Below are 12,610 nucleotides of genomic sequence, written 5' to 3'. Positions count from 1 at the left end.
TGACACTTTAGACCAGACATGGAACGTACATACTGTGGTTGGAGGAAGAGGAGGGAGCTTGGGGCTAGTACGAGAGGGCAGCCATAGTAGCTGACTCACTGAGAACGGGCCTAACATGGAATTTTCGAGAGGCACCCAACTAGGAAGATCCTCCCTAGAATGAAAGATAACCTCCTGGGATAGTATAGCGGCCCTATAATACGCTTCAATATCGGGAGCCCCCAAGCCCCCTTTAAAGCGTGGTGAAAAAAAAAGCTTGTCTCGAGATCCTCGATCTCCCTCCTGCGTTAATGAATGCGTTTAGTGTGTGTTGTAAAAAAACTATGTGGTATGACGATCGGGACTGCTCTGAAGACAAACAGCAACCTGGGGAGTACCATCATTTTAACCGAGGCTATCCTACCCAACCAGGAGAGATCAAACGAGCGCCAGGCCTGGAGCTCGTCTTGGATAGATTTCCATGTCTGAAATACATTGAAGCGATGTTTCAGAGTCTCGAACACTGTCTGGGCCTCTGGAGTCCACACAAATCAAGAGTTAATTTGGTTATGGGAGCCATGATGTGAGAAAAATTCAGAATACACTTCCGGTAGTAATTTGCAAATCCTATAAAGCGTTGTACAGCTTTTTTGTCAGAAGGCACCGGCCATTCTAATACTGCAAATACTTTCTTTGAGTCAATCTGTATGTTCCCAGCAGTGATTATGAACCCCAGAAATTCCACTTGATATGCGTCAAATTGGCATTTCTCTAGTTTAGTGTAGAGATGCTGGGTGTCAGGACCGGAGACTGCCACCTACCTCGCGGCGGGATCGCTGTCGCGGGGGCCAGGTTCCGGACGGCGGCTCCCTCATGGCGCGATCTCTCGTCTGTGGCGAAGGCCATAGGCTCGATTATGCCGCACGCCGCGCTTGGCAAAAGTGTGCGCTTTCCTTGTGGCGGGGGGCGTGGCTTCGTTTCGGAGGACGGAGGGAGCTGCCAATCAAGGGAGGAGCCAGAATCCCTTACCCCTATCCTTCTCACACCAAGGGGAGGGCACCAGGTGTGTGGAGGAGGGGAACAGGTGTGCAGAAGAGGTAATCAGGTGTGAAGGGGAGGTGACCTCTAATCAGAGACCCTATAAAGACCCAATAACCCCTTCACAATTTGCTTGCTAGTTAAGCTTCTTTTCCTGTGGATTCCCTATCATCTACTTCCAGAAGATTTTGAACATTCTACTTGACTTTACGATATTTGACCCTTGGCTCCCCTTTCTTGGATTCCTCTACTTGCCTTTGCGTTTTATATTGGAACTGTGACTTGGTTTATGAACCTACGCTGCCTGCCTTTGACCTTGGAACTGTTTTTGATTACGCTACATGCCTTTGCCCTTTATATTGGAACTGTGACTATGTTTATGAATCTATGCTGCCTGCCTTTGACCTTGGAACTGTTTTGACTATGCTGCCTGCCTTTGTCCTTAGAACTGTTTGATTAACTACACTGGTTTTAAGTCTGTCCAACAATTCGGGGATAAGAGGTAGAGGATATCTGTTTTTTATAGTTATCTTATAAAATGCATGGTAATCTACACAGAGTTGTAGACTTCCATCTTTCTGGAGATGTGTTTTGGCGGATGAAGCCTTTAGTCAGATTTTCCTGAATATATTCCTTAAGGTGACAGAGTTCAGGTTCAGATAATGGTAATATTCTCCCAAATGGAATAGGAGCCCCTTCCTGGAGGTCAATTGGACAATCCTTTTTTTGTCGAAGACATCACTGTATTACATATTCTACATAAGGAGCTGATTGTTAGTGTGAGAGAATGGGGTGTAAGGAAGTAGCAGGACTGATTGCAAAAGAGTGACAAGGGTACCTTAAAACCACTCTGTCGTGGGGTTATGTACTCTTAGCCATGGCAGTTGAATAATGATAACTGAAAAAAATGGGTGATACAATTAAGTAGAAGCTCAATTGTTAAATATGATTATCGCCCCCGAAGGAGAACTTGAAGTGGTTGTGTTTCTTTTGAGACGGGGCTAGAGGACAAAGGACTGCCTGAATCTACTATCTGAATATACAATCTGAATATGTATAGGAGTAGACTTGCCAAGTGAAGGTATATGAAGGTCCTGATCCATAAAACAGCTGCTGGCCCCAGCATCAATTATGGCAGAGAAGAAAGTCAAATTACTGGTCCGCTATAAAAATAAGGATACTGATAAATGAGGGAAGCCACTTAGGAGACAAACGCAAGCATAGTTCAGTGTGTTCATTCTTACCTCCAGTGACAGGAGGGCGCTGAGGACAGGAACGGATCAGGTGCCAAGGTTTACTGCAGTAGAGGCACATTTTTTTTTTGACGGGCTTTCTCAGCTTCAGATAATGGGCCACATGCCAAACTGATCTACATCGGTTCTTCCATAGATGGAATGGCTGAGGGGTTGTTGAAAGGTACTACAAGTGGTACGTATTGTCTGGGTGATGGAGAGGGTATGGCTGCACGTTCAATGCATCTTTCACACAACCTGCAATGTAACTAGATGACCAGTAAAATGAGATTATGCAAGGAGGCTGGGTTATACACATTGAACAGTGAAACTCTGCTCTATTAAAAGTGAGTATGATACCTATTGGGGACAGCGATATAGATTATTTATATTATATGAAAAACACTATGGTGTCTGTGTTTTATTGTTCTTTTATGTGAAAACATGCGATTCAGAAGAAATGCACTTCATATATATACTCCAACTGACTGCACATTTTTATTATTGTAAATTTAAAGTGAAAACACTCAATTGTTTTCTGTTTTCAAAAATATTGAACCAACTTAAAACTATATATACAATTTCAAGACAAGAGAATTTATGAACATGCATTTAAGTAAATATATTTATTAATAAATAAAAAAAAACATTTCTATTTGGAAACAGATATATTGTTAAATAAACCAAAGCCCATCAAATTTTTCGTTTAAACCCATGGGATTCCTAGTTTGAAGCTAAAATATACATTTGTTTTGTATAACAAAGGAAGCCTTGAAGTGAAAGAGCATTTGGGGACACAGGTTTTAGGCAGTGGTCATTCTCCCTCAGGCCCAGCCTAAACATTCTGTTGGTTGTTAAGTATACATAGTATAGAATGCTATTGGAAGTACATTGCCTGTCTTACAGACAGCTTTGCAGATGTCTGTTTTGTCTATATTATGTAAAAGAGTTGGTCACCATTCCAGTCCCCCAATGTGTTCCAGCGAGGCGCTTGAGAATCTAATGTTTTTACACAGGACACTATTTGAATGGGTGCCTCCCCTATCCCTATGCAGGTAGGCATCAAAATAATTATGAGTGAAGTGCTTTATTATGGACATAGTGTAGCTTTAGATCTGTAGGTAAGCAAACAGCACTATGTGTAGATTCTGAGATTTGTTTCTGCATTAGTGCATTGATAATATTGAGTGGTTTAAGGTATCAAAAAATAATGTATTGATATGAGACCCATGGTGTGCCACTCACTGAAGGGATGTGTTGCTTTACTTTCTTGAAAGTCAAAATTTTCCCAGTAATGGTAGGTGTAGTGTATATTGCCATTGTAAATTGAGAATAATTCTAACATTTTTCCACAAATTAATTGTGGTCAATAGTAAGGGATCTACTCTGACCACATACGTAGGCTGTATGGTGTGTGGAAGAGTGTGGATAGAGGCAGAGGGAAAAACTTGGCTCTCAAAATATGTGTCTGTAGATTTGTTGGTTTGCGTAATCCAGTCGATTGCATGACATGGCTTTGCTGCCAGACTATAGTCTCTCAAATTTGGTATATTCAGTCCCAACCTGACTTTTGTTTTTTGCAGTTTGTGGACAATCTGGCAAACCCTTTGGACCAGAGGAAACTGTATTTGTCAGGGGCACGACTAGGATCTTAGGGCAAGCATAGGGCGTAGGGAATGGCCATGAGGGCCAAGCAGAACAGGGGCAGTAAAAGCTAGATGGTAGAGCACACACTTAGTCTGACAGTCCAAGGTTTGAGGAATGCAGCACGGATCACTGATGTCAAACAAACCAAGGTTATGAGACAGGAGATAAATAGTGACTGAACCAAGACAGATACTGCAACTTGGAACACACAAGCACCAACTGAGGTGAGAATAGAGGTATTATATGGTCAGAGGCTGAGGCTTCAACCCCTCATGTGAAGTCCCCTCCTTCCCTTGCTGAATCCACGTCCACAGCATCCAGCAATAATCAACCAAGCCAGAGTCTACATCAAGAAAGAGGGGGCACTCCTTCACCAACCATACCCTTGTCACACTGCTTGACGTGGCTGGAAGCAAGTAGGGGAGACCTACTTCGAGTGAGAGCAGGCTTTGTGGTCTGACAATATTACAGCTGCTATTGCTATTCATATTTCTTTGACAGATTTTAAAAAAACACATTTGTTGCTGTACTCACACCTATAACAGGAAGTTTTGTATCTTGGTATCTTGTGATCATTAACCCATTCAGTCCCAGCGGTTTTTGGTACTCGGAGAAATTTTGCCATTTTTGCGGTATGTCGGTTCAGCTATGAATAATGTACACCTTATAGTATGTTCCCTATAAGTGCTGGGAAAGTATGGAAAAGCTATATAAATTAGGTATTTCTGAAATCAGGACACCTACATTGATAAACTTGGAGGGGATTTTTCATCACTTTACCTAATTTTGTGAGGATTGAGAGGGAAAATGTATTAAAAAATTAGGGTTTTTTTCTGATTTTCACTAGTTTTTACTAAGTTTCTCATCATAAATTTTCAGCTAATCATCTATGTTACCAAGAAAAAAAAAAAAAAAAAGAACACCTAATTTTTTATACATTTTCCCTGTGAATCCTCACAAAATTAGGTAAGGTGATGAAGAATCCCCTCCAAGTTTATCAATGTAGGTGTCCTGATTTCAGAAATACCTAATTTATATAGATTATATAGAACATACTATAAGGTGTACATTATTCATAGAACTTTTATGCTTATGGATTAAAGGGTTTGGGTGTTGTGAATGAGGACAGGAGAGTTATACTGTTTAGATGTTGTGTTAGGGCAATGGGATGTAAGGGTTTCTCTTTCTTTTTTTTTTAATTATCTTTATATATTCCCCATCCCCTTGCATCCCCCTGCACCGATCACACTGTGATCTCTATGCAAGTCCCCACAGCCTTGCATAAAGATCACAGTGTCTGTGTCTCATCGGAGCGATCGGATATCCCTGCATTTGTGCCAGAAGCTGTTACATGAGATCAGGCAGCAGAAAGCCAGCGATGCTGGCTTCTGCTGTCAGGTGGAGTCCAGGCTGTCAAACAACAGCCTGATCTCCCGTGTAGCAACACAAATGTGTCGAAGCGGCAGGGACACATTTGTGTTGCTACACGGGAGATCAGGCTATACTATGTCCTATACTGGTACGTCCATAGGGGATTCTAGAGATGCATTTTTGGGACGGACCAGTACGTCCATAAGGGACTTAAGGGGTTAATTTGGTTAACATTTTTAAACCTAGGTGGATGAATGTTTTATGGTCTTTATTTGGTTTGGTTTATAGGATGGTTTTAGCCTGATTCAGGGTGTCAGCAGGTCACTTATTCAAAAATATATAATAATTTGTAGGGCTGAAACAACTAATCGATAAAATCGATAATAATCGATAATGAAAATCGTTGTCAACGATTTTCATTATCGATTAATCGAATCGATTTTTATCGATTATAAAAAGAGTTTTTTTTCAGAGCAAATGCTCTGAAAAACTCCTCTCCTTATACCTCAAACGGAGATCGGATTATAATACTAGAATCCAGATTCCCCGCAACGCTGCAGGGGACCTGGATTCCCCTCACTGTCGGCCGGTCTCTCATTTCCGTCTCTCTCCCCCCCTCCCATACACCCCTCTGACTCCTCCCCCCTCCCATACACTCCTCTGCCTCTCTCCCGACTCCCTGGTGCTTTGTGAACCTCCGTTACTGACAGGCACTTTCACTGCAGCTTCATAGAAGCTGTGCAATGCAGACCCCCACCGGCTGACAGAGAATCATCCAGAGTGGAGTATGGGAGGGGGGAGGAGGCAGAGTGGAGTATGGGAGGGGGGAGGTGGCAGAGTGGTGTATGGGAGGGGGGAGGAGCCAGAGTGGTGTATGGGAGGGGAGGAGCCAGAGTAGAGTGGGGGAGGGGGGAGCCAGAGTGGTGTATGGGAGGGGAGGAGCCAGAGTGGTGTATGGGAGGGGGAGGAGCCAGAGTGGTGTATGGGTGAGTTATAGTGGTGTATGGGGGGGTATTATGAATTTCAGGGCATATAGGGGGTATAAGGCATATCGATATTAGGCATATCAGGGGGGCATAAAACATATCTGGGGGTAAAAGGTATATCAGGGTGCTCAGTTGCATATCACTGGCATATACGGAGTATAACGCATATCAGGGGCACAGTGGAATCTGGCATATAAGAGGTATAAGGCATATATGGGGGCAGAGTGGCAAGCTGGGGGTCAGATGTGCATAACTGGGGGCAGTTTGGTAAATTATCCGATTAATCGAAAAAATAATCGGCCAACTAATCGATTATTAAAATAATCGTTAGTTGCAGCCCTAATAATTTGTAATATTTCACCAATAATGCACCTTGGCCGGGGTTCCTGCCATTTGAGAGGGCTTTTATTGTTTCTTTATCTTCTTCCTCTGTGTTTTCAGAATTCAGTAATTCTCTTTGTTCCATAGTGAGTAGTTTGATCCCCTGGCCTTTACCATCCTGCTCTGTGACATACAGTGTCTCAGAAAGCATGTGGTGAAAGCTTTGTTAATGTTGTTGCCTAAGAATCTCTCCCCTTTCTGAGATGAGCTTTGATATGTGAGGGTCTAAGAGGATAGGGGAACGATTGTCACTGCTTGGCAAGGAGTCCTGACCGTCACAAGGGGCCACATTAAAGATGTCAGTTAATGTCATGTGCCTGGGTTAGCAGCATGAGCATTGTAAAGACCAAGAGGTGGTTGGGTGGTTAGAGCATGACAAGTTTGAGATGGGAATGAGAGTAGGAAGCAACATGAGAGAACAGGATAGACGGCTGTGGTAAGAGAAGGGGAAAGGGGAGTTAGAGAAGTTGGTCAGTGAGCATATATTAGAAAAAATAATGTCCAGGTTGTGACCATCATTGTGAGTAGGGGAGTATGTTGTTAAAGATCAAAGGGGGGGTTAATTGACAGGAATTTAGAGGCTATGAGACTCCCAGTGTCTACTGGAATGTTAAAGTCTTCAAGGATGAAAAAGGGGACATCAGAGGAGAGGAAGTTGGAAAGCCATGACCAGAAGTGGTCAAATGGATAGTAGCAGGATCGGGGGGAATACAACCACAGTGTGTAGACAGAGTATGGAATATCTGGGTGGCATGAACCTCAAAGGAGGAAGAGGGATGCAGCAGGGGAATAGGTTGAAAAGTTCGGGACCACTCTTTTATCAGGTGTGCGAGTGTGAGTGAAGTAGAGGCAATCATAGGAGAGAGCAGCTGAAGAATGTTAAATGAGGTTAGCCAGGTTTCAGTTAGAGCAGGAAGGTGTAGGTCAAATGGCTGTGTATGGCTGGTTATTTATGTACATGCATACCGTATTTATTCATAATGTGTTTAGGGAGTGGGACACCCAAGGAGTAAGGCACAACTTGTATTGCATTAGATAACTAGAAAACAAAATAGTCACATTTGCCCTAGTAAAATAAAGCTCAACCGCTGTTAAGAAGACCAAAGATGATGATGGCCAAACTTTTACTTTCTTTTATGAACCTAACCAGATAAAAATGGTATGCTTACTGTGCATTAAGGAAGCATTTTATGTGACTGTATCAGTTTTGTTTGAAGCTGTGTTCCTAGTATATCAAATATATTATTTGTTAGTCTAAACAAAGATCTACACTCCTGCAGCTGTCAGCAGCACCAACAATGAATCATGCATTGTATGTTTTATCAGGCTCAGGTTCGAGCAGGAATAAAACAAAAGATGAAGGATGTTGTCTCTGTAGCTTTACAGACAGAGAGGCCCGGTGACAGTTTGGCTAACAATGGTAGGTGGATTAAAATTAAAAATTATATATTCAGCATTCAATCAGGTTACCAGAATCCGATAGATGCTGCATCTCTGGAATGGTGTCCTCTCTCGGCTTCTGTGTGTGACTGGTTTGTCCTCAACATGTTATATCAAGCTGCACACCATAAAAGCTACATAAATAACAAATATTCAGTCAACTTCTGCTGACTGATTTTATTTTTTATTTTCTGTTTTACCACAGGAGACATGCAGACTTCATATGGTTCACAGGATCAACATTCCAGATATATTATCTTGTCAGATGTTGGTGCTGGTAATAGACACACAGGCCATTTGGTGAAGAAAGATGATTTTCTTGAAACTTCTGACGTCATAGGAGATGTCCTCTCACTAAAGAAGCTAATTATTTGGCGTGGCCTGGCAGTGATTTCAGCCGTGGCTACTCTTGTTATTGCAGTAATAGTTAAAGTACTGTCTTGAAACGGGTAGAACATTTGATTTTGGGCTTCAGAGATTTTGGGCCTTATTTTACTCTTATAATTACTTTGATTATCTAATAATTTTCATATCTTCTCCTGGCTAACTGAAAATTTATGGTGATTGCCTAATTTGATGAAAGTTCTTTTTCCCTCCACTTAATTTTTCCACTGAACCTGCAGACCACCGCAGCCACCCCAAGCCATCCCCCCAGAGCCTTTGATCACTCCCATACAGTGGTGTCGATACAGGGGGCCCCCCCTAGGTTATTCCTTGCCCTCCCTGTTGCCTCCCACTCCGACGAATTTGGAACCACCCAACAGACACTGTATGTCCGGATTGCCCGGGACAGTCCGGCAATGGGACTTTAAATCCCGGGCAGCCTCATTGAAAGTGCTGTCTCATTTATATATATATATTTTTTTATTTTTTTTTATTTATTTATTTTTTGACGCAGAGGAGAGAGAGGGACGCCAAGCAACCGCTCAGCACCCCCCTTCTTCCTCTGCGAGTCCTCTACCTCCGTTGCTGTGTCAGCATTTCATGCCGAGCACCGGAATATGACGTCATATACCAGCGCTCAGCAGTGAAGCAGAGCGCCCCGCGGCAGAGCAGGAAGCAGAAGCCTTGTGCCGCAGGACTTAAGAGTGAGTGATAAGGGAGGGAGAGGGGGTAGATAATGAGAAAGGGGGAGATGGGGTAGATAGTGAGAAAGAGAGTAGTAAGAATATTGAAATAAGTAAGTCAAGGGTGCTTCCAGGTTAATTGCTGTGAGTTGTGGGCTGATAGGAGTGATCTGATCATTAAAAAGTTTTAAAATTGAAGTGCGCATGTGGGGTATTGCTGTACTCGGGTGGTGTCACTGAACACAAATCAAGACCTATTTTGTTATTTCACATATCCACTCAGAAAAATAAACATGGTGAAACTGCAAGGTGGATGTGAAAAATGTTTTCTTTTTCTTGTTAGACAAACTGTGGAAGGCGCTGGAAAATACCAGGCATATGATGTGTTTCCAAAAACCAGGACAAATACTTAAATACACTTTTGGAAAGAAAAATTCTATTTACATATATAGTTTCTATAGGTGAAACTGTGAAAATATTTCCCCACATTTTAGATATTTTTCATACTAAATGATGGTTTATACTGTATTTGCTCGATTAAAAGACACGTTTTTTTTCCAGAGGAAATTGTCTGAAAAATATCCCTCGTATTTTATTCGAGGTTGTCTTATACTCAGACCTCAAATAGAGGTCTGACTACAAGACTAAGATCCAGATCCCTTGCAACACTGCAGGTGACCTAGATCATCCTCTCTGGCAGCCGGCGAACGTCTGCTCGATGCACCCAATCAACTTTCGCTGCTGCCGGGACTTCTGTGACGGATTGTTGGCATGACATGACCTTCTGGTGCACCACCATAGAAGTCCCGGAAGAGGTACCGGCCAGCAGCAGCAAAGGTTGTTCACTGGCTGCCAGAGAGAAGGATCCCCCACCCTTCTGCAGGAGACCTGGCAGTCGGTGAATGTCTGTATGATGCGTGCAGACAACCTCCACTGCTACCTCACGCTTCTGACAGTGCACCATCAAAGAAGCCCCCCATATGGTGATGTGACCTTCCAGTGCTCATTTATAGAAGCCCAGGCGGAAGTCCTGGGTAGTAGCAGAGGTTGTCTACGCGCATCAGGGAGACTGGAGCACAGGGGACAAGTCTAGGGATGCATCGGTAAGTCGGCATATAGGGGGTATAAGGTATATCAGGGGGCAGATTGGCAAATAGAGGAATAAAGCATATCTGGGGTGCAGAGTGGTAAATAGGGGGTGTCACGGAGCTGGCTAGTTCGACCGACTACCTCCGCTGTCTTGTGCTCCCTTAGCCTAGGATACACGGACAACATCTACCTTGCAGAGGAAACCTTAAATGGAGTCACTGACCTACAAAGAGTTCCCCAGTCACTAGCCGAGACTCAGTGTATGGTAAAACCAAATGAAAACTGATTTATTTTAGACACACAGGGCTGGATATATCCAGCAAAACACACATTAACATAATCAAGATATTAGGCTGGCAGACAGGCCTCTCTGGTGGCCCCAGTGATGGATGGTTACGTCACATTTCTCCCCCTTCAGAATGGGACTGACCCAGGAGGAGACCCCAAACGGGTTGACTCCGTAGTCAGTCAGTTCAATTTGCCCATCAATGCCCTCCCAATACTGGTGCCCCAAACAATCTGCCTCTCCAAGAGCAGTACTCACCCTCCTGACCTCTGCCTCTCCTGAACAATATAACTGCCGCTGGAGAGAATTGCCAACTGCACCTTCTCTCTGGAGTCTTCTCTGCCGCTGGGGAAACAGGGTGGCGGGGGCCCCTTCAATCCAGGGTTGGGGATCTGAGTCAACTGCCCAGCATTTCTGGAGACCACAGGTGTTGACCACAGTCTCATCCACCTGTATGGGGTACATACATCCTCTGGCGAAGGGACGTCTGGTGAGGGAGGGTAGAGGCCAGCAGCACTCTGACCTGGAGAAAGCTCTTCTATAGGGTTTGCGGGGACCCCCAGTGCTGGTAGAGAGGAGCCGTCATGCCTCTCGTCTGTTGCCAGTATTTCGGCTGGGGTGGTCTGAGCGGGCACTGCGGGAGCGTCATGGTCAGACTCGGGAACAAGGGTGGGCAGAGACCAGCATCACCCTGCCCTGATGCCATCGCTTCTGCTGGGGAGTGGGGATCTGGGCCAACTGCCCAACTTTGCAGGGACCCAGGTGTGGAGACCATAGTCCCATCCACTACCACAGTCTCTGGTGCTGCCTGATTGGACCTTACAAGGTTTCTGTGTTTAGGCTCAGGGAACAGGGAAGGGAGCAGGCAGAGGTCAGGGGCACTCTGCCCTGAAGGCAGCTCTTCTGCTGCGTGGGTGCCACACAAGCCTTTACAAAGTCAGGGCCCATAGTCAATAGGGAGGAGTCTGGCAGTCAGGCCTCTCTGGTGGCCCCAGTGATGGATGGTTCTGTCACAGGGGGTATAAGGCACATCAAGGAGGCAGAGTGGCAAACAGGGGGATATAAGGCATATCAGGGAGGCAGAGTGGCACATAGGGGGTATAAAGTATATCTTCGTTTTATAATCTATCAAATACAGTATAATATAATTATTATTTCAAAATAAAGTCCAACTTGTGCTGAAAAAAACAACATATAATGTGTAGGGGTACACTAAATTAGTGGGCAATCACAGTTGAAGAAAGTCATAGCATCTGGTTATTTAGTGCAAACATGGTAAAAAAAACCAACCCGGTCCTGAAGGGGTTAAATTGTTGTGTTAGTACCATTGCTACAGACTAATATAGTGAGATATAGTGATCTTTTTGTTACCATCCTAATTATTGCCATTTCTTTTATTTGTGGTTGCTGAGTGGACTGGAAATTAACTGCTTTGATATTATACTATCATATAAGATGGCATCATTCATATAAATCTGAGATGTTTATGCAATGTGCTGCTTCACCTGTCACATTTTTGTATGAGTTTAATAAGCCAGTGATTCATACCTTATAACCGATCCATACAATGCTGTATTTTATGTCATGATTTACTGCTACATGTTTTGAAGATCATTTTTCTGTTTTATCTTTGGCATCGCACAGATTATATAGATATTTTGTAGATTGTGTTTTCACAATAAATTATATCTTGGTTAAACTATTGTGGTAATATAATATCTCATTTTGAATTATAAATGTTGGTGTGATTTGAAAGGATTTAGGATAAGTGATAAAATATAGGGTATCTCTTTAAATTCATATTATAGGTGTGATCCTACAATAAATAAAGCGCCAGAATTATGTGATAGAATATTGGTTTTGCCTATTTTATCTCATGAATAACCCTAACAATATCTGGTGATCCCATTACAGGAAATCAGATAGTTAATCAGTCTCTATCAATGAGTCATCTTATTGTTAACCCCTTGACATCAGTTAATAACAACTGACGAGCCTGGCACATCATGGGGTTTAACAAGCTTACAAAGTAATTAAAGATTGATTTCTTCTCCCAAACGGTGTTGCTGTAATGCCTCAATATCAAGGCATTCA

At 43.3% G+C, this 12,610-nt stretch overlaps 1 protein-coding gene across 1 annotated transcript in view; it reads left to right on the top strand.

Moving 5' to 3' along the window:
• The window catches only part of LOC149300988 (multidrug and toxin extrusion protein 2-like), a 76,114-nt gene extending 67,596 nt beyond the window's left edge, over window positions 1–8,518 (top strand). Inside the window, exons 16-17 of the mRNA XM_089484502.1 lie at window positions 7,961–8,054; window positions 8,280–8,518. Coding sequence (XP_089340628.1) covers window positions 7,961–8,054; window positions 8,280–8,518 — 333 coding nt within the window. The remainder of the gene's footprint in view (window positions 1–7,960; window positions 8,055–8,279) is intronic.
• Window positions 8,519–12,610: the final 4,092 nt, after the last annotated feature.

This window comes from Sceloporus occidentalis, unplaced genomic scaffold, assembly GCF_023333645.1.
Source record: "Sceloporus occidentalis isolate IW3139 unplaced genomic scaffold, rSceOcc1.0.p SCAF_22, whole genome shotgun sequence".
Lineage (NCBI taxonomy): Eukaryota > Metazoa > Chordata > Lepidosauria > Squamata > Phrynosomatidae > Sceloporus > Sceloporus occidentalis.
The sequence above is the reverse complement of the archived record's forward strand: the minus strand, read 5'-3'. Positions and strand labels throughout refer to the sequence as shown.